Source organism: Lissotriton helveticus, chromosome 8 (genome assembly GCF_964261635.1).
Source record: "Lissotriton helveticus chromosome 8, aLisHel1.1, whole genome shotgun sequence".
Taxonomy (NCBI): domain Eukaryota; kingdom Metazoa; phylum Chordata; class Amphibia; order Caudata; family Salamandridae; genus Lissotriton; species Lissotriton helveticus.
The window spans coordinates 277,845,790-277,868,689 of record NC_136069.1 but is presented as its reverse complement, the minus strand read 5'-3'; the positions used below and the strand labels follow the sequence as shown (position 1 = coordinate 277,868,689).

Here is a 22,900-nt window from a genome sequence, read left to right as displayed (position 1 = left end):
AAACTTACCAGGATGGGCGGTAGGTCCTTTTCTATTTTGGGACCCTCTCTGTGGAACTCTCTTCCTATCTTTATACGAGAGGAAAATTGTCCATAGTAGTTTCCATAGACAAGTGAAGACGTGGTTATTTTATTAGTAACTCCCTGCTTGTTCTTCTTTTCCCTACCTGTCGATGCCGGGAAACCCCTCGGGGTAGCTGTGCGCCTTACAAATTTAAATAACATAACATAACCCAGATCTGTGACGGTCTGAAAGGTTTCAGCACTCTATCCATCATCTTCATGTGTTTGCTTTGTTTGCCCTAAGTTGGCAGGGTATGCCCAGATGTGGGTCCCTTGCTCACTTAGCCACTGGATTCAAGCTAGCCTGGCTGATTAGGGGTGTTACCCCCGAAACCGTTCCCAGGATGCTTGTTTCTGGTCCAGGGAAGACAGGCTTGGCAGTTCGGCTGGACAGTTCCCATAAGGAACAGGGTCAAGACTGATTTGCAAATAGCTGGGTCTGAACTGGTGTGGCGAAGTGAGCTAAAGAACTTTGATGGATTCAACCCAGATCTGTGACTGGGTGTGAGTGTCTGAAAAGTTTCAGCTCTCCGTCCATCATCTCCTTGTGTTTGCTTTGCATCCTATTCTGGGCCTTCTTCCTCAAGGAGTCCAGGACATTCAGGCTGTGATCTCAATGTTTTAGCCTTTACCATGGGTCTCAGCGAGGGTGGTCTGAGACCTCTTGGCCTTCAACATCCTTCTGGTGAAACATGCTAGGTGTCACATGTGGAGAAGTGTGGCTCAATGGTTAGAGCAGGCAGACCTTGATGCAGAGCTCTGGCCAGGGACCAGGGTTCGATTCCCGCCTCGGCGGGTCTCCGACTCATTAATTCCCCTGACTGGGTATTCTCGCCTCAGTACCTGTTTTGATCATGGGTCCCACGCTGCAACTCTGGGCAATAGCTTGCTTAGTCTCCACAACGGCCCCAAAAGCGCTGGGATGCCTGGCTGCACCTGGGGGGTGCCCAGGAGTGGACATTTCCCAGGAAAGCCAGGAAGGGTTCCTAAGCGGTATACGGACAGCGCCGGGACACCTCCGGTGGAGGTAGCTGTGCGCTTTACAAATTCCGACATTTACATTTATTTAAAGTGGGATCTGAATTCTATGTGGGCTCAGCACCAGGGATACCTGCCAGATTCTGTTCAAGTGTCAGTGGAGACTATGAACAACTGCAGTTAGGCCAGTATTATACCCGTCACTCCTACCCAGGGCTATCTGTCATGACGGATGCATTGTTGCTGGGTTGGGGAACTCATCTGGGAAAAATAGAAATCAGATCAATCGTGAATGTGGTGTAAATCAGTCTCCCCATCAATCTGTTGGAGTTGTGAGTGGATCATTTGGCATTAAAATCCTTCCATCTGACCTTTAAGGGGGAACGGGTGCAGTTCTTTATGGACAACACCACTGTCAAGTGGTACTGCAACAAGCTCTAAGCCTCTGGAACTGGCATTTCCCTGAATGCACAATACTTGGCAGGATCTTTAAATGCCAGGGTGAACAAACTCAGTCAGTGTTGCTTCGCGGATCATGATTAGAACTTAGAAATTTAGAGATGATGTCAGGTGTCTTCCAGCAATGGATAGACCTGTGGATCTATCTTTTTGCCGCATCCAAGAACGTACAGTGTCCAAACTTTTGCATGTTGGAGTTCTGAAGGAGGTATTCCTCCCGAGGTTCCTGTCAGCTGAAATGAAGCTCGAGCTCCTGTATCTCTCTTACCAAAATTCTGAAGAAGATCAAGAACGATCGGGTGCAAGCCATTTTAGTAGTCCAGATTAGGCCAGAAGAGTGTGCTAAACAGAACGTCTGACAATGAGCATCAGACCTCCAATTCGGCTGCCACTTAAGGAGGACCTTCCGCCACAGCAGCAGTGCAGGGACCTATGGCAAACCTGTACAGCTTGTTAAATGTTATTTGTAGGCCCTATCAGCCTAAGTATGTTTGCCAGATCAGCCATCTATGTGTAAATCATCTGTTTTGCTGCTTTTTCTAAAAGAACCAGTGTACAGCTGCCCTCTAAGGTTAATAACCCTGGAGGTAGTGTTCCTTCTATCAATCATGTCAGCCCGTCACAAGAGTTAACTGCGAAGACACTATCTGTCTAGAAGGCACATATCGTATTTTTTCCAGACAAATTAGTGCTAAGGACTAAGGTGGCGTGCCTACCAAAATTTGTGATGCCTTTTCATGCCTGACATTCTGCCACCTTGCCAGCATTCTTTTCTTCACCTCATCCATCAAAGGTGGAAAGAGACTCCATTGTGTGCACCCCTAAGAGAGCCTTAAGCTTTTATATTGATTGCACTTAGAGCCATGGGTGGATGGTGAGCTGTTTGTGGGGTGCTTTGGGACTAAGATGGGAAAAGCAAAGCAAAAATGGGCCGTCTCTAAATGTATTGTGTAAAGATCTGCTATGGATTAGCCAAGAAACAGCCCCTGGAAGGCCTGTGGGTTCATTCCACCAGACCCAAGGCTGCTACTACTGCGCTGGCGAGCAAGTCTCCAAGGCTGCTATGTGGCAGTCAGTTCACACGTTCAAGAAACACTACTGTTTGGATAGCCAGGCGTGACTGACCCGTTCAGTTTTGAATGACTTCTTTCTTGGGCATTACATAAAACCACCACCTGGTGAGGTACTGCCTTGGTACCTGTTTACAAGGTGATGGAGCTGCGGTTTGAAGTATCCATCAGAAGACCAAGTTACTCACCTTAGGATATGCTCTTTCTGGTGACTCTAACCCCAGGTTCCTCACCGACCCTCCCTCTTCCTTGTTCTGTGGAGTACGCTTCTTTTGTCCATCTTTTCCGCTGTCAAAACTGATTAATAAAGGTCTCGTGTGACAGCTCAGACGGATATCGCAAAGAAACTGATGTTGATGTGCAGAGGTGATGGTTATGTATGACCCTACATCCCTTCCATGTCACGCAGAGCAATGCGGAGCCGCTCAATGCCATCTACTGGTGTGTGAGATTTGCTGAGAAATAAATATCCATATCCAGCCTGACACCTGGAGTATTCATAAGATGAGGAATCTTAGGCCTAATAGAGTATCCACCAGAAAGAGCTTTACCTTCGATAATTAACTTGTTGGTTTGAGATAGTGTTATTTTCAGTTGCCTAAATCCACTTTACTTTGTTTCAGAGGGATGACTGGATGACATTAGACTTCATGTCAATGAAAACTACATCAGTTGCCTCAATCAGAGCTGAAAAACAGAAGGAAAAAGAACTGGAGAAGGAAAAATTTCAAGCTATTGAGCAGGTATTGCAATTTGTTTAAATTAATGTGATATCATGGTTTCAATAGTCAGACCTTTGACTGTGTTACAGTAGAGAAGTTGAAGGTATCTCTCACAAACTTTATGATTTTAAAATGTAAACACAAACTATTACTGTGCCTTAAACGTCTCATTTTCCTGTGGTTGACAGCTCATTTTCAGTTTTTAGCACAGTTATTTTCTTTATTTGATGTGTTTCGTCTGTCATCTGATAATGATGTCTGGGGCAGAGGCTCTTGAAAAGCTGTCTTTTGCATGCCATGCTATTATTTATTAGGGTAGTATATTTACTGCACATTTAAGTAACAGAAGAAAATATATTTGCATAGAATCACTTGGCACGATGTCCTCATGAATCTATTGATTCTAGAATACAGATGTACAATAGTGGCTGGACATCATGTTGTACATAGCTTGGACACCCACATCTACTTTTACCATCTTTTGTTCTACTTTTCTAACCCAGCATTATCCCATAGTTTATTTTGACCACAAAAATCAGACTGAGACTTAAAGAAGTTATTAACTCAAGGGACCAGATATTTTGTGTACTTCATGAACTGAAATTTACAAACCTTGAATGCTCCTTTTGTGTTCCAGCATTAGACAACCTGATGTTATATAGTTTAGTTTCCAGTCCATGCAATGGTTGGTTAAACATTTCTTTAACACAATGGTGGAACTGCTTAAACGGCTACTGAGCTTATGGGTATAAAGGGGGGGGGGCTCTGCAGGATTTTAGGCCTGTGCCGGGGGACGTAGGGGAGGGTGGCTCATGTGAAAAGTGTGGGTTCATCCTCTCCCCCTTGAACTTGCCGGTCTCTCAATGCGGAAACTCTAGTAGGAAGGGAAGGGAAATTAAGGCAATGTTAATAAATGTCCACTCCCTACGTAAACATGCCTTAGAGGTGTACGATTTGTTAAGGGAGGAAGCTTTGGACATTGTATTTATGACAGAAACCTGGATGAAGGAGGATGCGTGTCCTGACTTGTACTTGGCCATAACTGAGGCCTATGTATGTGTGCACTCTTACAGGGTGGGAGGTAAAGGTGGGGGGTGGGGAGGGGTCGCGATAGCTTTCAAGAGAATATATGAATATAAGAGCTTTGAGCCCGATGGGATTTTAGGAGCAGGATCCATGGGCTTTAACTTCTCCATTGATTGAGGCCTATCTGGGATTTTAATCTATCGCCCCCCCTGGATATACAGGAGATTTTTATCTCGTGTCTGGCTGAAGTACTAACCCCTAAATGCATCTCATGGTCTAATTTCACGTTGTTCGGAGACTTTAATATTCACTTAGAGTTGGGAGAGGTGTCACTGTTATTATCGAAACGCTAAATGGAGTCCCCAGCTTCTTTCAATCTAGTGAAAACTATTACAGGGCCTACGCATATCGCTGGTCACACGATCAATGGGATATTCTCTAATACTACTCTTATAGGGGAATGTCCTCTTCCCGTGCCTTGGTCAGACCACTTCCTGTTGCCTTTTGCTTGGAAGGTGGATGGATTAATTGAGCCCCGCCTGCAGTTTGAAACTAGATGCTGGAGCAGGGCTGATCTAAATGAGTTAAGGAATATTCTTATGGACTCTAGACCCAAGATCCTATTGGTGATGGGGGCAGGACGATTAGTGCCTGGCTTAAAGGGGGGGTGGGGGGGGATAGTGTAGCTCCCATCTCATCCTCTAGAAAGAAGACAAAAGTGCTCTCAGCTCACTGGTTTACAAAGGAGCTAGCCCTGGAAAGGCCTGCGTGTAAGAAACTACAAAGAATGTGGCGGTGGACATAACGCTGATTCTGATAAAGCCATTTACAAACGGTCTCTAAATGGCTACCATACAAAAATCAGGAGAACCTGCAGCACTGTTTATTCGCAGTGTATTAAAGAGGCCAAGAATGATGGGAGGGAAATCTTCAAAATTGTATCTAATTTTACTGATTCTAAAGCTACGTCTCACCCCTGGAATCCAGCCGGTCCCTTTGTTCGCACCCGAGTGATTTTTTTAGGAGAAAATTATAAAGAATTCAGGTGAACTTGACAGAGGATAACAAGACTCAGACTGGTCCAGCGGCTGAAGATTTTACAACATCTCCCACTGGTTACTTTTTTTTACTCCATCCGTGGAGGACGTAGCGGCGGCAGTTTCGAACTGCAAGCCAGGGTCCCCAATGGTTCCAATAACCCCCCACACCCCCCCCAATATTCTGAAGTTGATCTTGGATATTATTGCCCCAGTGTATCAGACAATATTTGCTAAATCCCTGGAGTCAAGCATAGTGCCCAATAACTGGAAAAGGGCAAGGGTGATTCCGTTACTCGGAAAGGCTAATGCTGACCCTGACTGTTTAGCAACTTTAAGGCCAGTCTCACTGCTGCCATCAGCTTCTAAGGTTTTCGAGAAGGTGGTAAACCAGCAACTTACCACCTCCTTAGCTGAAAACAACCTGTTTCACCCCTCGCTATCAGGGTTTAGAGCCTGCCACAGCACCAAGACCACTTTGTTGGAGGTCTCTAAGTCTATCAAGTTCAATCTGGACTCAGGCATCAATGTGGCACTGGTGCTGTTGGACTTGTCAGCAGCTTTTGACAAGGTGGACCATCGTATTCTGCTGCACAGGTTAAAACACTTGGGAGTGGTGGGCTCTGAGCTGGCTGAGCTGTTTCCTTAACGGTCGCGAGCAGGCGATTTGGATGAAACCATATACCTCTGGAGGTAAAGAGTTGAAATGGGGGTTGCCGCAAGGCTCCTCCCTTAGTCCTACTCCCTTTAATATTTATATGTCCCCCTTGGCAAATCTGGTGGAATCTTATAACATCAAGATCATCTCTTATGCGGATGATACGCAACTCCTGCTCACATACGATGGGGAGCCTTAGAGGGCAAAGACTGCCTTTTCTAACTGCAGGGTTGCACTACTAGACTGGTTGAGGGCTAATAGGGTGCAATGCAATCCAGATAAGATGGAGGTCTTATTATTTGTACGAAATGCCCTTCGGGAATGGGTGGGGGCCTGGCCTGAAAGTGTTCCCCCGCCACCCCCACTGACGGTAGTGGCAAAAAATGTGGGTGTGCTGCTTGACACCCAGTTTGCAGGTGTCAGCGGTGGTGAAGTTCTTTTTCTGTATCTTTCACGTGCTGAGAAAGTTTCTGTACCTGCTCCTATATGAGGTCCAAATCACAGTGGTCAGGTCACTGATTTTATCCAGGCTGGACTATGCTAATGTCTTATATCTTGGCATCCCGGAATATCTGATTGAGCGCCTACAAGTCATGCAGAACATTACGGTCAGTTTACTATACAACATTCGAAAGTGCCAATCGGTTTCAGTATACCAAGCTACACTGCACTGGCTGCCAGTGATTCAGCGAATTAGATATAAAGCTCTGTCCCTAACACATTGAACTCCTCCACAACTGGGGACCTCGGTACTTAAGCGACTGCATCAAGGCCTACTGCTGCGATCAAGCTCAGCTGGTTTTATCGTTTTGCTGCGCTTTCGGAAACTACAGAGGGGAGGCGCTTCTTTTACGGTTATAGCAGCAAATCTGTGGAACAAACTCTCTGATCACCACCGATGGATACCAGAGGAAGCTAAATTTAAAAGGAAATTGAAGAAATTTTCGTTCAGAGATTAGTAGGGAATTATGGCTTTTACTCCCAGATCTGCTCCCTTAGGGCATACATAATAGCACCGGGACACACTCTGAGTAGCTGTATGCTTTAGAAATAGACAATTCAATTCAGCATTGTTTGAACACTCTATTAAGCTTAATTAAAGAGCTTGCCCCTCTTAATGGGGCTTGGCAATAGAGCAGTTCCACCGTTCCTTGACATGATTTTCTTCATTCTTGAGAAGCTATAAGCTCAAACTGCGCTCGGACACCTGCTAATGGCATCAATCTGTTTATTTAGAAAGAGTAAATCAAGGCAAGTTCACATATTGAATAGCAATTAAAAACCCAAATAAAGAGCTACTTCAGTATGCTGATGGCTTCCAGTTATACTAGAAATTATTCTGCATCTTAAAGGAGATTAGACATTTTTTTTCTCCTTTCACTGCAGCTCCTACGTTGGATTCAAAATATTATTCTTAAGACTATAGTTAATGGGATCAAATAAAATGGTGGCAAAAAACAAGTCTGTACAGCTAAAACGTGCCACAGTAACACCCCTCCAGGTTTTTTGTTATGTCCTCAGGCTTAAGGTGATTTTTATGGAAGTTAATGTTCCCCCCGTTAAGAGTAAACTCACTGGCCATCTTAGGTGGGGGCTGTTTTCAATTACATTAAACATTAGGGGCCTGATTATGATTCTGGTGGTCCACGGACTGCCAGACTCACTGTGGCGCAGCTGTCCAGGCACCACCGCATGGCGGTCCGTCCGCCCTATCGAAAGTTGGGCAGTCGGACCGCCATTGGACTGCCACAATTGCCAGGGACCAGAGATCCCTGGCGGTGGTCTTGATGCTGCAATAATCTTGGTGGGTCTGCCAAGCATATTACGAGTTTCCTCTTCACCACGGTTTTCATGGTGGTTCCTTCTCCATGATAACCGTGGTGGAGAGTAAACAAATGGGGCCCTACAGGCCCCTAGTTGCCTCTGAGTCCTAGGGTGCATGCAGGAGGGAACATATTGTTGCCCCCATGTGTGCATGCACCCCAGTACCTGCATGACATGGATTGCACCATGCTGTGCAAGTACTGCCTTTGACTCTCCCAATGTGGTGCCTATTTCAAAGGCACCGCTGTGAGAATGCCAAATAACCGCCCGCTGGTGACTACAAAAGTCATAATCTTGCGGGCGGTATACACACAGGTTTGGCGGTGCAGGAGAAGGGCGGCAGCGTGGCGGTCCCGCACCTGCACCGCCAAAATTGTAATCAGGCCCTAGGTGTTTAGTAGACCTCTGTCCATTAGTCCTACTATAGGACTATCCAATTGGTGAATCTGCACATGATTATCATTGCCTCCTTTTTGTACAGCTGCCTTTCAAATTGTTTGCAATGGACTAGGATAACCTATCTTCTGAAAACACAGCTACCTGTTGAATAAACTTATTGCCTGATTTTGAGGTTGGCAGTCCTGGAGCGGGCCACCACGCCAGCGCCCTGCTCCAGGACCGCCAAATTCGACTGCCCGCCAGATTACGAGTATTATCGTGCTCTACCAGGTGGCCCTTTGGCATTCCCACGGCGGTGCCTATTAAAAAAGCACTGCAATGGAAACCCCAAAGCACGTTCCTGCATGGCAGGGATTGCAGTCTATGCTGTGCAAGAAAGGCGGTGACTTTATACAGGGTTGCACAACATGTGCCCCTTTGCAGGCACCACTTGGCCCTGAGGCCTGTAGGGCCCCCTTTGTTTCCTCACCACCACAGTTTTCATTGCGGCCTCACCACCATGAAAACGGTGACGTTGATGAAACTGCTATACTGCGCGGTGGTGCTGCAGCAGCCTCTAACCGACACACCACCGCTGTCCCCGGCGGTTGTGGCAGTCCTGTGGCAATCCCACTGCCGCATTCGTAATTTGGCGGGTGGACCACCAATCTGACGGTCCAGGAACCAAGTTTGGTGGTTCAATGGATCGCCAAACTCGTAATTAGGCCCTTAGTCTTTTCCTCAATGATTGGGACAGAAATATTGTAAGTACTAACAAGCTAAAGAAGAGTGCATATACTTCCCAAACATAATGTGAATTTTGTCAAAACCAAGTCACATCTGCTGAAAGTCACCCCAATATCCCAAATACTACCGAAATCCCCTTTCGCACTGCTCGCTAACTTGCTTCTCTTCCAACATGACTGCCTTCTTAGAAAAAGTGCCATAGTTTGCGATGATTGCCATGTTTTACTCAAAAATACACTGCCTGGTCAACCTTCCTCTTTTCATTACAGGCTGCTTATCGTTCCAGCCTCTAGAAATCCCAAGGCGCAACTAGCTATCAACGGGGGATCTCAGAACAATTCTCCCTACAACAGTGGCGGTGCGTCCATTGGGGGCGTTGGGGCGTTGCCCCACTAGCCATGGACAACCGTCATGCTATCATTCAGGCAGGAATAGGATTCCTATTCCTAGGATTCATCAAAATAATAAAAATATCTTGAGTCTAATCTGAGCGTGAGCGCACGGTCTGCGGCAATTATAAGCTTCGGGACAAGTCCGACATCGCAGAAGGTGTGGGGGCGGGGTTGCGCCAGTGATTGACAGTGCAGCACAAACAGCGCTAACTGCAGTGTGCGCATGTCAGTTTTTGGGCTATGTATTTTTAGTACTGGCCCGCGCATGCCCACATTACAGTTTCTTCCCTCCTCCCTCCCCTATTGCGAATCACAGTGCGAATGACCCGGCCCCTGGGTCTGATTATGGGCAGGCAGTAACCCTGCTCTTAGCCAATCCTGGCGCAGTGGCGCTGCTAATTCAGCGCCAGGATTGGCTGAGAGCAGTCACTGTGGCTTATGCGAACCATGCAGTGGTGATTGGCCATTTCTCTGCGCTGTCGGCACGTTACCGCGTCTGGTGCGCTGTGCCACCCACACGAGTAGTGAGAGTCACTCAGTCACGAGACTAGAGTTGAGGTCTCGAGACCTTGTGCCACCTTTTGTCGTGTCACTCCTGTGTGTCAGAGTCTTCTTCAATCTCTCTGTGTGTGTTGATGAGTCAGGGAGTTAGTGACTACATAAGTTTTTATTTTTAAGTTGTTAACTGTACTGTACACAGTCGGGTCTCAGTTCTGTTGTTGTTGTTTTATTGTTTCGACATGGCGCTGGCGAATGATCGTTCCTTCTTCATACCTATGCCTTCCTCTGATAAAAAGCACAGGCAAGGACATTCGGTATGACTTTCTGTATTAATAGCTCCATTTTCTGTGTAGTGCCAGCATGGAGAATGGGCAAGAAGGCGCGCAATGTTGTTTAGTTGTAAGAGTGGGTGTGGCTCTTCTCAAGCTGCCGAAATAGCGCTGTGAATTACCGAGTGTCATTACATTTAGTACCCATTTATAACGCCACAAAACAACACAACTGCAGTGGCAAACGCTATATACAAATGTACCATTTTTACGTGCATGTTAGAAGGTAAACTCAAATAGACCTCAAATCCACACTTGACCAAAATGAGAAAGTAACTCTAGGAAAAATAAAAAAGCTCTTGGATGCCTGGTCCTTCAAATGTATATCCTGATGGGGGAGAATAGACACAATTAAGATGATGATCACTCCAGTGATCAACTACCTGTCGGGAATGCTCCCACTTACACTGACCGCCGACTTCCTCCGCAAAATGGACAAATTACTAAACAAGTTCGTTTGGCAAGACAAAAAAACGAGAATAGCCCTAAAGAAATTACAACAAGATAAAAAGGTAGGAGGCCTAAACCTGGCAGATTTAAGAACATTCCAGACGGCCTTTATAGCGAGACAGAGGATCTACTGGATTCGGCCCACCCAGAGTTACACGCCGGTCTGGCTTAGGATGGAAAAGGCCATACTTAACAACCTCGACCCATTAACATTGCTCACTGCAAACAAACAGTCGCAAAACATAAGCCCTATATTCAAAAACACCAGACTCGCCTTGATCAAGGTAGATCAAAAACTAAAACACAGCATCAAAAACTCACACTGGATATCGCTGTGGGGAAACTCAAAAATAAAATATAGAGGGAAACCCCTAACCATAGACGCATGGAAAAGAGTAGGGATCTCATTCCCATCCCAGCTAGAAGAGGGGGTTATGCCCCTCACCTTCAACATGCTACAAACACGGTACAACTTACCAGACATTGAACTCTACAGCTTCCTTAAAATCAGAACTTGCCTAACCAAATCAAATATAGCCAAACACAAACCCTCAATCTTCTAGTATATGGAGAACCTGAACAAAGTGGGCCACCAAGTCTCCCATATCTATAAATTTCTCCGCCCCATAGCCTCCAAGCTTAACAACACAACAACCAATTACTGGGAGGCTGAGCTAGGCACCGTCCTGATCGAACAAGAAAGACACACCCTCTGGTCTGCCCCAGCGCAAAATATGGTCTCCCTGGTGCTTTCCCAGACAACATTCTGGCTGCTTCACAAAATCTACTGGACCCCGGCCCGCTTAGCGGCCATGGGCCTGAGAGAACACGATCGATGCTGGAACTGTGACACAGAACAGGGGGACCTAGCACACCTTATCTTGCACAAAGGTTAAACATTTTTGGGACAAAGTATTTAAATTCATTAACAAAGCCTTAGGGTGCACACTTAAAGAAGAGTTCTCCTCAGTTACCACCGCATTTATACCAAACTGACCTACGCTCGCAACACGACAGGATCCTCCTCGACCTCTTATTAACAGCGGCAGCTAAAATAGTCCTCACCAACTGGAAAGACACCTCCAAAGCCACCTTCAAGGGATGGCTCAACTGGGGGATATTCTTGAGAGCAGCCGACCACACAGCCCTACATAGCACACCATGGCGAAACCCCAATAGGGGGATGTGGGCTTCCCTTGTCAGGTTCCTAGACCCGTATGACCCACCTTGAAGGGACTGGGTAATAGCAGTTGCGGAACCCAACACCTTTTCCCCCACTCAGAGAAGGACTCCCCCACCATCTCCTCCCCCCTAGAATCTTACCTCTCTCTCCCCCTTCTTTACTTTACCCCAGAGTAGACAATGAGACAGGGGGCCGGTAAACCTCACAACCCACTACAGCCCGACCGAATCCCCAGACCAAAGCGCCTTGGGATATATGTTCTATGTTCTATGATACTTTTACCAGGGTCATTCAAACCTTTGTAATCCTTGTGCCCCGGCATCTAAGCCGAACAGGTTGTTACCCTGTATGGACAATATGAACTGTTTAAATATTAACTTTAATCTGTGTCTGTTTAAAAAACCCAATAAAAATATATATATTTTTAAAACAAAAAAAAGAAATCAGTGACACACGGTATATACGCTCCGACATTAAGCCCAAGCCCTCTTAACAACTGGAAGTTTCTATCTCAGAACAGCCACTTATAAAGATCTCTCTGGTGAACTTTCCTCAATTTTTCAATATCATTAACCTTTATCTGAAACAATAAAAAATTGCAGCCCTCAAAGTGGATAAAATTACTCCACCTCTCAAAAAGTCAACTTCAACCTGAAAGGTTTCTTTAATCTCAGACCATTATCCAAATTGCAATTCCTGGGGAAAAAATGGAAATGCAGTGGTTTCCTCACCAGCAGTCCACATCCCATAACTTTCTTGGCCTCTACCATTCCATCTTTTAACCGAGATTTAATACAGGGACAACAGTACTTCAGGTTTTCAAGGATGCACTCTGTGTTCTGAATAATGGTGATGTGTCCTAGTTGGTACTGCTGAGCTCCTCCAGGGTGAGAGGTACTAGATGGAGTTGGCTTTTAGCATGAACATCAGTGATGTCGTCTTGGAAAGTGTTAAACTTTTGTTTGTCTGAGACAACAAGAATATTGAACTTTTAATTATTGTGATGAGTGTTAAACCTTGAGAACGGGCCGTAGAGGGAAAACATTTGAGCCCGTACCTTGAAAGAAGGGACAGAAGGAGACTGTCCTCTGCGGCATAATCAAGACTTAAACATAGTAATTGAGAAAGCCCGTAGAGTTGGGAGGAATTTGAAAGACTCCTCAGCATGACCTAGGGACTTCATAGTGAAACTGTCAGAATACAGAAAAAAGAGGAAAACATAAGAAAGGTGAGACAAATGGAACATTTGCAGTATGAGGCTAGCATGGACTTTGCATCTTTAGTGCAGTGCAACATCATCTCTCCAAGATGAGAAAAAACGAAGACCCATAGTCAAGCATTGCACAAAGAACACATTAAACATTGGTAGGTCTTTCCAAAAGGCCTTCAATTCACGATTTACAACTCTAAAAAAATCTCATGACCGATTTGGAGGAGCATCTGTGGATCCTGAGACTATAAGATGCTTCTACACTATTAAAGAGCACAATGGACTTGGGCAAGCAAGGTTTGATGGAGATAATCAATCAATCAATCAGTGACACTTATAAAGCGCGCTACATACCCGTAGGGTCTCAAGGCGCTGGGGGGAGGGGGGGGGGTGCCGCTACTGCTCGAACAGCCAGGTCTTCAGCTTCTTCCTGAAGGAGAGGTGGTCTTGGGTCAGGCGCAGGTCGGGAGGGAGGGAGTTCCAGGTCTTGGCGGCCAGGTAGGAGAAGGACCTTCCTCCCGTAGTCGCTCTTCGGATGCGGGGGACGGCGGCGAGGGCGTGGTTGGCTGATCGGAGGTGGCGTTTGGGAGCGTAGAAGTTGACTCGGCTGTTGAGGTAGCTCGGGCCTTGGTCGTGTAGGGCTTTGTGTGCGTGGGTGAGGAGGCGGAAGGTGATTCTTTTGTTGACGGGGAGCCAGTGAAGGTCTCTCAGATGTCCGGAGATGTGGCTGGTTCGTGGGATGTCGAGGATGAGTCTGGCTGAGGCGTTCTGGATCCGCTGGAGTCTCTTCTGGAGCTTGGCGGTGGTACCGGCGTAGAGGGCGTTGCCGTAGTCCAGTCGGCTGGTGACGAGGGCCTGGGTGACGGTCTTCCTGGTCTCGGTGGGGATCCACCAGAAGATCTTACGTAGCATGCGTAGGATGTTGAAGCACGCCGAGGAGACGTTGTTGACTTGCCTGGTCATGGAGAGGGAGGAGTCCAGGATGAAGCCCAGGTTGCGTGCATGGTCTGTCGGTTTGGGTGCGGTGCCCAGGGCGGGAGGCCACCAGGAGTCGTCCCAGGCGGAGGGTGAGGAGCCCAGGATGAGGACCTCCGTCTTGTCCGAGTTCAGTTTCAGGCGGCTGGTCGTCATCCACTCGGCTACCTCTTTCATCCCTTCGAGATAAAAGAATAGTTGGAGTTGGATCACCAGACACAAAGAAATATGGCAATTAAGACAAAGAGAATGCGATTAACCATCTTTGTAAATATAAATAGCATTGCTGATAAGCATATAAGGCAGAAGAAAGAAAAGATGTCTCTAGGGCAGATGCATTTTAACTTTCATGTGAACATTGGGAAGGCACGGATTAGGGGTGGGAGTAATTTCCATAGTTAAAAACAGAAGAAAAAGCAGGGTGAAAAGTGTGACCTGAGGCATGAAGTTAAATTGGATCTATTTGAGTCAAGTGCTTGTTTGATGATTGCTGGCTTGGCGCCTTCTATAAACATGGTGTTAGACCTGAGAAATTGAGCCTGTGCCACACCATGCTGTTTACTGTTGATGTTACTGTATTGTAGGATGAGTTTAGGAAGATACGTACAACACTTATTTTGGTTATATCAACATTGTTAGATCTGTGGGGCTCTCAAAATACTCTAATTGCAACTAATGAACAAAGTAAAACCAGCCATATGCCAAGGAGCTGTAATATTCAACTTGGTCTCACTTAATGTAAAATGGTTTGAATTCTCCCATTAAGAGAACAAAGGTTTGGAATAGTATCTTTCATCATTCTCCTGATCTTCTACTCCTGCAGGGAACCCATCTTTTATGCAAGGCTCAATTTTGAATGAAATCTAGGTCATAGGCTCCCTCCAAATCGGTAAGGTGACAATACTATGCAAACAAAATGTAGAAATGAAAGGGAATTGGGCTGACCAGGGACCCTCAGAAATGATATATCAAAGTTCAAATAAAAGTGGGTCACACTCTTATCTCTCATATAAATAAATATGTGCCCAGGGTAGCCGAAGATAAATTAATTAAGACCACATTAGGAAAACACATGGAGGGTACGTCAGGAGAGAGAATCTCGTAGGACTTTCTCGCATGGCTGCCCCATTAGATAGAATTGCAATGGGAGGATAGACAACTGGGTTGATATCAAGAGGGTTAGGGAGATTATTGGTTGGCCAGGGTCTCAAGAATGCTGGTCGTGCCCAGCATTATGTTGCACAAGATATCTCCTTTTTAGGTCGAGCCTAGAGCAGCGCATGCGCTGTGCTCTGGTGAGACTTTCAGTAAGGGCTTCAGAAAATGCTACCACTGTGGCCTAGAGCTTGCGTGCATGTGGGTGGGCACGCGCTTACGAGCAGAGGCGCCATATGGCTTTCCTCTATCGTCATGGGTCACAGGCCCTGGCTGTTCTCTCCTCCCTCTGCATTCCATTCTCCTTATCTCCAAGGTTGAACCCTCTCGACCCCTCCCTTTGGACAGGAAGGAAGAAAACTGCTCCTGTTTGCAAGCCTCACCACTATTCATGCCGTGGAAGTTTGTCAATAGGGCATCAACAGTGCATTACATTTCTTGAAAGTAAGTGTCCCTGTCTCCCTTTCTACTCTGGGCTGCTCGCTCCTCTGGCCCCCAACTCTAGGCTTCAAGGTCAGAGTCTGCCAGCAGCTTCGCTCTGCAGCTCTTCTGTCCTCCTTCTCCCCCCTCCTTCTCCCCCCCACCCCCCTTTTCGGAGGGGAGGGGAAGGGAGGCTGGGTCCATTGCAAGCTTCTCAACCAGCAGCTTTAGGTATGTCATAGAAGCGGCCACTTTACCCTTAATGCGTAGTGCTTACCCCCTCTGCCCCCGCTCTGTCCTAACACTTATCATCAGGTTCAAAGCTCGCCGTGCTTACTCCCCCCTGCCCCCCGCTCTGTCCTAACACTGATCATCAGGTTCAAAGCTCACCGTGCTTACCCCCCGGCCCCCGCTCTGTCCTAACAGTTATCATCAGGTTCAAAGATCGCCATGCTTACCCCCCTGCCCCCGCTCTGTCCTGACACTTATCATCAGGTTCACAGCTTGCCGTGCTTCCCCCCTGCCCCTGCCCTGTCCTAACACATATCATCAGGTTCAAAGCTCGCCGTGCTTATCCCCTCTGCCCCCGCTCTGTCCTAACACTTATCATCAGGTTCAAAGCTTGCTGTGCTTACCCCCCTGCCCCCGCTCTGTCCTAACACTTATCGTCAGGTTCAAAGCTCGCCGTGCTTACCCCTCTGCCCCCCGCTCTGTCCTAACACTTTTCATCAGGTTCAAAGCTCGCCGTGCTTACCCTCTCTGCCCCCGCTCTGTCCTAACACTTATCATCAGGTTCAAAGCTCGCCGTGCTTACCCTTCTGCCCCCCGCTCTGTCCTAACACTTATCATCAGGTTCAAAGCTCGCTGTGCTTACCCCCGTGCCCCCCGCTCTGTCCTAAAACTGAGCATACAGTTCAAAGCTCGCCGTGCTTACTCCTCTGCCCCCCGCTCTGTCCTAAAACTGATCATACGGTTCAAAGCTTGCCGCGCTTACCCCACTGCCCCCGCTCTGTCCTAACACTGATCATCGGGTTCAAAGCTTGCCGTGCGTACCCCCCTGTCCCCGGTCTGTCCTAATACTTATCATCAGGTTCAAAGCTCGCCATGCATACCCCTTGCTGCCCCCCGCTCTGTCCTAACACTTATCATCAGTTTCAAAGCTCGCCGTGCTTACCCCCCTGCCCCCCGGTCTGTCCTAACACTTATCATCAGGTTCGAAGCTCGCCGTGCTTCCCCCCCTGCCCCAGCGCACAGTCCTAACACTTATCAGGTTCACAGCTCGCCGTTATGCAGCACAATATCCTCCAACAACATCAACTGTTACATGGCTAAACACTCATAAGGTCCCAAAAGCGAGACCTATTGGCTATGCCAATGCTTGTTATATTCTGGCTTGACAGCGCAGCTGTTGCCAGACAATTATGTCAGACTCTGCAGTAGAAGGGCTTGGTTCCTCCCACATTTACGCAATTTTTCTGACTTGTACTTAGCAAATACTAGTGAATAGATTACTTCTTCATGATCCAAGGTTTGATGGATATACTTCATTCAGCAGACATGGCACATATCTTTATATCAGATCGAGCTCATGTGAAAATACTGTTGGACCAGAAACAGGGAGCAAAACCTGCATCACATTGGAGAAGTATCCAGGATATTTTATTTCAGAGATCTGATACAAAAACAGGAATTAGCCCAGAAAAGAAGTGTTTTTAGCTCAATTTTGAAGGTGATGCAATTCATATAGTCAGATGTGGTTCCTTCAAGGCAATGTTTAGGGGAGAAGCTATGAAAGAAAGGAACGAGAAAAAATTACTTGAGGATAATTAACTATAGAGTTTAAGAAGTTGTAGAGACTAGACAAGCAAAGCAGCTTCCTACACAGTTGCCAGAAATGTGCTGTACCTGGGGGCCAGCTAAATGTTTTATGAAGTAATTTAGTTGAATTGTCAATTTTAAAAGTAGGGCAAATAATACGTGAAAAATGACACCCTTTTTGCCCAGCAGTTGTAACCAACCGCAGGACCTGGCTTGGCAGTTCAGGCTGGACTATTCCCATGGGGCACAGGGTCAAGACTGTTTGCATATGGCTGGGTTGAAACTGGAATGTCATGGTGAGCAAAAAACAATGGATTTAGGCCCAGATCTCTGTACTGTGGTTTTTGCATTTGTCACCCCGAGTGGGACGGGTATGCTCAGACGTGAGTCCCATTCTCTCCATGCCACTGGAATCAAGCTATCCTGGCTGATGAGGGCTCAAAGCCCGAAACTGGTCCTGTGAATCTTGTTTCCAGTCCAGGGAGGACCTGGCTTGGCAGTTCAAGCTGGACTGTTCCCATGGGGCACAGGGTTAAGACTGATTTGCATATGGCTGGCTTCAAACTGGAATGGCATGGTGAGCAAAAAACAATGGATTTAGGCCGAGATCTCTGCACTGGGGTGAATGTATGACTTTGTTCTGCATTCTGTCCATCAACTGTTGTTTTTGTCATAGTATCTATGGACATTTATTAATGCTATGCCGCCATCATAGACAGATCTCTGATGGGTAGCCATTGCCATTCGGATGGGCCGTTCCTCCTTGGCAAGGTTCGGAGCAATCTTTTTACCGTCCTGAAGAACACCCCCAAAATTGTGTATGAGCTATTTTGCAGTGCATATGTAAAGCAGGTGCTAGACCTGGCATCCTTGGAGTTGTTTTCCCCCTAACCATTCAGACCTTCTGTTTTTGCTGACTTCTTATATTACTCCTAGACAGCTTCACACAATGGGGAGCTTAGGTGTGACTGGATGGGACATCTCTGGCAGGATGGGATGGAGGAGCTGGACCCAGCCCCACTTATACTTAAATGGACTGTGTCTTGTCCCCACCCAGTGCTTAGTCTGAAGTCAGGGCCAGAAAGGCAGGGCACATGTGCACTTCAAAGACATGCCTCTAGAAGCTACTTCCCTCTTCAGTGGCACAACTGTGTATAAATACTGGACCTCAGACACCACCACTTCAGTTCATTTCTGGACCTGTGGACGCTGGTCTCCGTTCCAGGGAGGACCTGGCCTGGCAGTTCAGGCTTGACTGTTCCCATGGGTAACAGGGTCAAGATTGATTTGCATATGGCTGGGTTAACTAAAAAAACAAAGAATTTTGTCTTAAATTGCGACATCTGCCAGCAGATGAAGGGTTCCACCGTGGCGCGTCCAGCACAGACACCACTGCTAATATCCGACAGACCACTCGCTTGCGTCTATTTGGACCACTGTGGCCCCCCTACATTCGGATGGGGCTTACAACTATATCTTGGTGGCAGTGGATTCATGCTCTAGATTGCTATGGTTATGGCCTCAGCGCTCAAACTGTTGTAAAAGATTTACGAGTCTTTATAGGGACATATGCTGTTGGCACATTACATTCTGACTGTGGCTCCGCGTTTATCTCTAGGGCTTACAAGGAAGCCAAGGAAGGTTTGGGTCTAGCATTGTGGTACCCCTCTCCATGCCATCCAGAGGAAAATCTGGTTGTGGAGAGGAAAAACCGGGACTTAAAGCAATATTTAACAGCAAGAGTATGCGTTCGGGTGGTAGTTGGTCAATCACTTACACTGGGTCCAACGATCCCTTAATAACATGCCAAGAATTTCTCTAGGGAGTGTCACTCCTTACGAAGTTCTATTTGGGACGATAATGTGGATACCTGATCCAGATTATAAAAGCACAGTGGCGGATGAAAAGCCTTTTGATATCAATAAACTATTGGCTGATTTACAGGATCTGAATGAATCCCGGGCACTACTAAGCAACGTGCAAGTAAAACGCACCGCCACTGGGGAAGTCAAATCACTGACGCCAAGACCTGTCTGGATCCCAAAAGTCGGGGATCTGGTCAGAGAAAAGATCAAGGATATGAAAGAATTTGGGCCATCATACAGGAAGCCTGTATCTGTCCTGGCTGTTGAATGAACAAGAACAGTACTTCTCCTGCCTCTTGCCGGCAAAAAAGAAAAGAGATTCGTCCCCATTGATCTGATCAAACCACACTATGTGGCCGATACTAAATAGTAGGCCTCGAGGGTTCCTGGGTAGCCAATGCTCTGCTCTCACTACCATACAGGACGTTTAGAAAGAAAGACTCATAACATTTGAAGAGTCACCAATACAAAGTGATGGAATTTACAACCTCTGGAAACAGAACTTTAAACTACAAATGAAAGATAAATATCAATTCGGCCTAACACCGACGTCTACAACAATATGCCTCGACAAGAGACACCTGCCAGTTCAACAAAACCTGCTGAGCTACCAAAGATAGATCGAACTGCATCTGGCTACTTCCTTTATTTTGATAGCTTCTCTCTTGATCCCAGTGAACCCGAGACAGCTCCAGCTCCAGCTCCAGTTTCCTATAAGCAACAAATTCATGATTTCTGCGCTTTTCCGAAAAAGACTCACTCAGTATCACCTTGGCTCCAGCTCTGGATCATAACCAGAATGTTGTTTTTTCAGTTCTGGATTGGCCTAGTGACTGTTTTTTGCTTACTCGTGAATGGAAAATATTTCCCAGAACGCTCTGCACTATCAAATGTGAATTTGACCCTGAAACCTCATACATCTTCTCATCGTGAACAAAGAGACCTGTTCTCCATGAACATTACAGCTATTCCAATTCCTGATGGTATAGTTTGGGACAAGGTTGATTATGATGTATTTGGTCCCACTGAACTTTTGAAAATACTACATTTGTTTAAAATTTCTCTAAAAGATATCATTACCTCTAGTACGTTTTCTGACAATTGGGATATGAAACTGTAAATAATATGTTGTCTGATTTAGAACAGTCCGATGCATTTTCAAGTATTGAAATGTTAGAAGATACATCACACTATAACACTGTGTACTGTTACCATAGGTCATCACTTTTTGCACACATCCAGTATCCCACAAATGTTTCCACGTACCACCAAGGGGAACATTGCCAGACACCACCAAAAGGTAGTTAAAAAATGTTTGCACAGAAATGTTCTTATTTTTCAGGGTTTAACACTTCTAACCTGACCTCATATTACTATAAGGAGATACCTACAACTGCCCAGAAAAATATGCTAACACCAAACAGATTTATTCTACATCCTTTATTGCCCAACTGTCTGAGCAGGGTTTCGACTTATGGAAAGACACTATAGACATAAAATCAGTCTATGGTTCAAAGGAATGGCAGGTTCAGGGAACAACATTTTACATCACGCGGAGGGGATACAATAGATGACATCATGCAGTACAATACTTCAGACCCCAATTGGAAGGGATGGTTAGTAATGCCCACAGGCACTTACAGATGTCAGTCAAGATTCAAGGGTATAAACAAAGGGTCTAGTATCTATAGGCCGGACCTATGCTATGTACAAAGAGAACATCCGGGGGTGGTGACATAATACAGTTTTGGAAAGATGTTCATCGATTGGTTAAAACCTCAACACTGTCCCAGGTGAAACAGCACTTATTCTTACTCTCAGGTAAAGTGGATCTAAGGGATTTTTTATGAGGTCCCCGAAAGCCACGTCAGAAACGTTTTTTATACGCGGTCTATATTGAAATCTTGACAATCTCTCAACAAGAACCTGTGAGGAGACTTCGTAAAATAGATAGAATTAACCTAGAAAAGGCGTTAGCTGTAGTTGACAATGGTATGACTACATTAACATCCAGGATTTATCCACTGGGCAACATTGCGTCTTCGGCTATTGATATACTAGAACAGGACTTGTTCATACTACAACACCGGCAATCTCAACTACGTTTTATTATGTTATTAAGCTAGACGCTGCAATCATTGCACACTGGTTATGTGCCTTGGCGATTTATCAACAGTACGTCCCTATTTTCAGCATACAATCTAACTGAGATGCAGATAACAATGGCACAAAGGGGAGCAAAATATACAATGCTGCATATTGAAAAACTGGACCAATTACCTTTTACTGTGGCAGAGTCGCCATCCACAGAATGGTAAATCCATGGCCATATAATACTACCGGTCACAACTTTCCAGTTTGAGTATTGCCTAGAACAACAACAGGTGGGCAGATATGAAGCGATGGGTAGGGAATTCATCAAGGAATCTTGGGAATTGCCATACAGATTTTGATGCAGGAATGGGGACATGGAAGTGTTTCTGAGCGCTATAAACAGTGGGAACTCTTTAACCGCATCCATGCTGTACATTTTCCCACTGTGCGCTGGAAAATTCAAAAACCCATTGTTCATGACGAGCTCACCTTGTCATGACTGTACCAGAGGTACACCTCATGACGAGCTGAGCTCGTCATGAGCGTCGAAGGGGTTAAAGGGACCTCTCATATGCCAGGATGTCATGCTTCATAGGGCCTGTAATGGTTCAGTTGATAAGTTATCCTATCACTTGAAAGGGTCCCCGGCTGCCGTGATTAATCCGGTGTTCAAGTTGCTTTCAAATGGGAGTTACTTGATGCTCAGTGATCAAGGTTGTTGTGGGATGCTCCTGGCCATCGCATTTCTTGTCACTGTAAGCTCCAGGGTTACTTGCTGTATGCAAGTATTGTTACCACCGACGCATACAGTCAGGGAGTTGCACTTATGGCCTTCGTTGAATGTTTCCGTTATATGGTTTGAAACTCTGAGCAAAATGAAAGCCATGCTTTTACAGAAAACCGTGCCCTTAAAATCCGCCCGAGAAACTTATGATCTCCAGGTTGCAAGGTCCTCGGCTAAGCACTAGTACGAACAAACTGCCCTTTCCATTTCACATTAATGGTCAACGTATCTTTAACATGTCTGATACAACAGGTATAGTACACCTATTTAAGACCATAGGTTCTGGACTGTTAAATACTTTTCAGACAATCTTCCAAGTTATTCCCAACTTCATACACTCTGTTTTCGTAAGCATTTTTGGAGTGCTTCCGTTGGTCCTGATCCTAATAACAGTTATCCTGATTGCCATTTTTCTGCTACGCATTGAACGTCCCAGTCACCAAGGATATGGAAAAAGCCTTCTTGGAGCCCCGCTACCGTGATCACATGGTACCTCATCTGGGCACACCTGGCTTTCACGAACTAAGTGAATCTTGGTTCCTATCATGTAGACCAGTCTGGATCAACTGTATTCTGCCTTTGTCTGATGCCTGTTCAGCAGGCAAGAATGCGTGTTGGACCTCTGTCCAACACTTCCTTCAGTTGCGCCACTGAACGTTGATGCTTTACTGGACCCGATAACGGTCCATGTTCTATAGTGTCCTCAGCGTATTCCAATGTTGATGTCTGCATTCTTAGAGCCACCACCGGATGGTTCACCTCA

At 46.1% G+C, this 22,900-nt stretch overlaps 1 protein-coding gene across 1 annotated transcript in view; it reads left to right on the top strand.

Annotated features, from left to right (window-relative positions):
* Positions 1-22,900, top strand: part of CWF19L2 (CWF19 like cell cycle control factor 2) — a 1,282,529-nt gene that overhangs the window by 364,198 nt on the left and 895,431 nt on the right. The window contains exon 5 of the mRNA XM_078657031.1: positions 3,193-3,312. Coding sequence (XP_078513157.1) covers positions 3,193-3,312 — 120 coding nt within the window. The remainder of the gene's footprint in view (positions 1-3,192; positions 3,313-22,900) is intronic.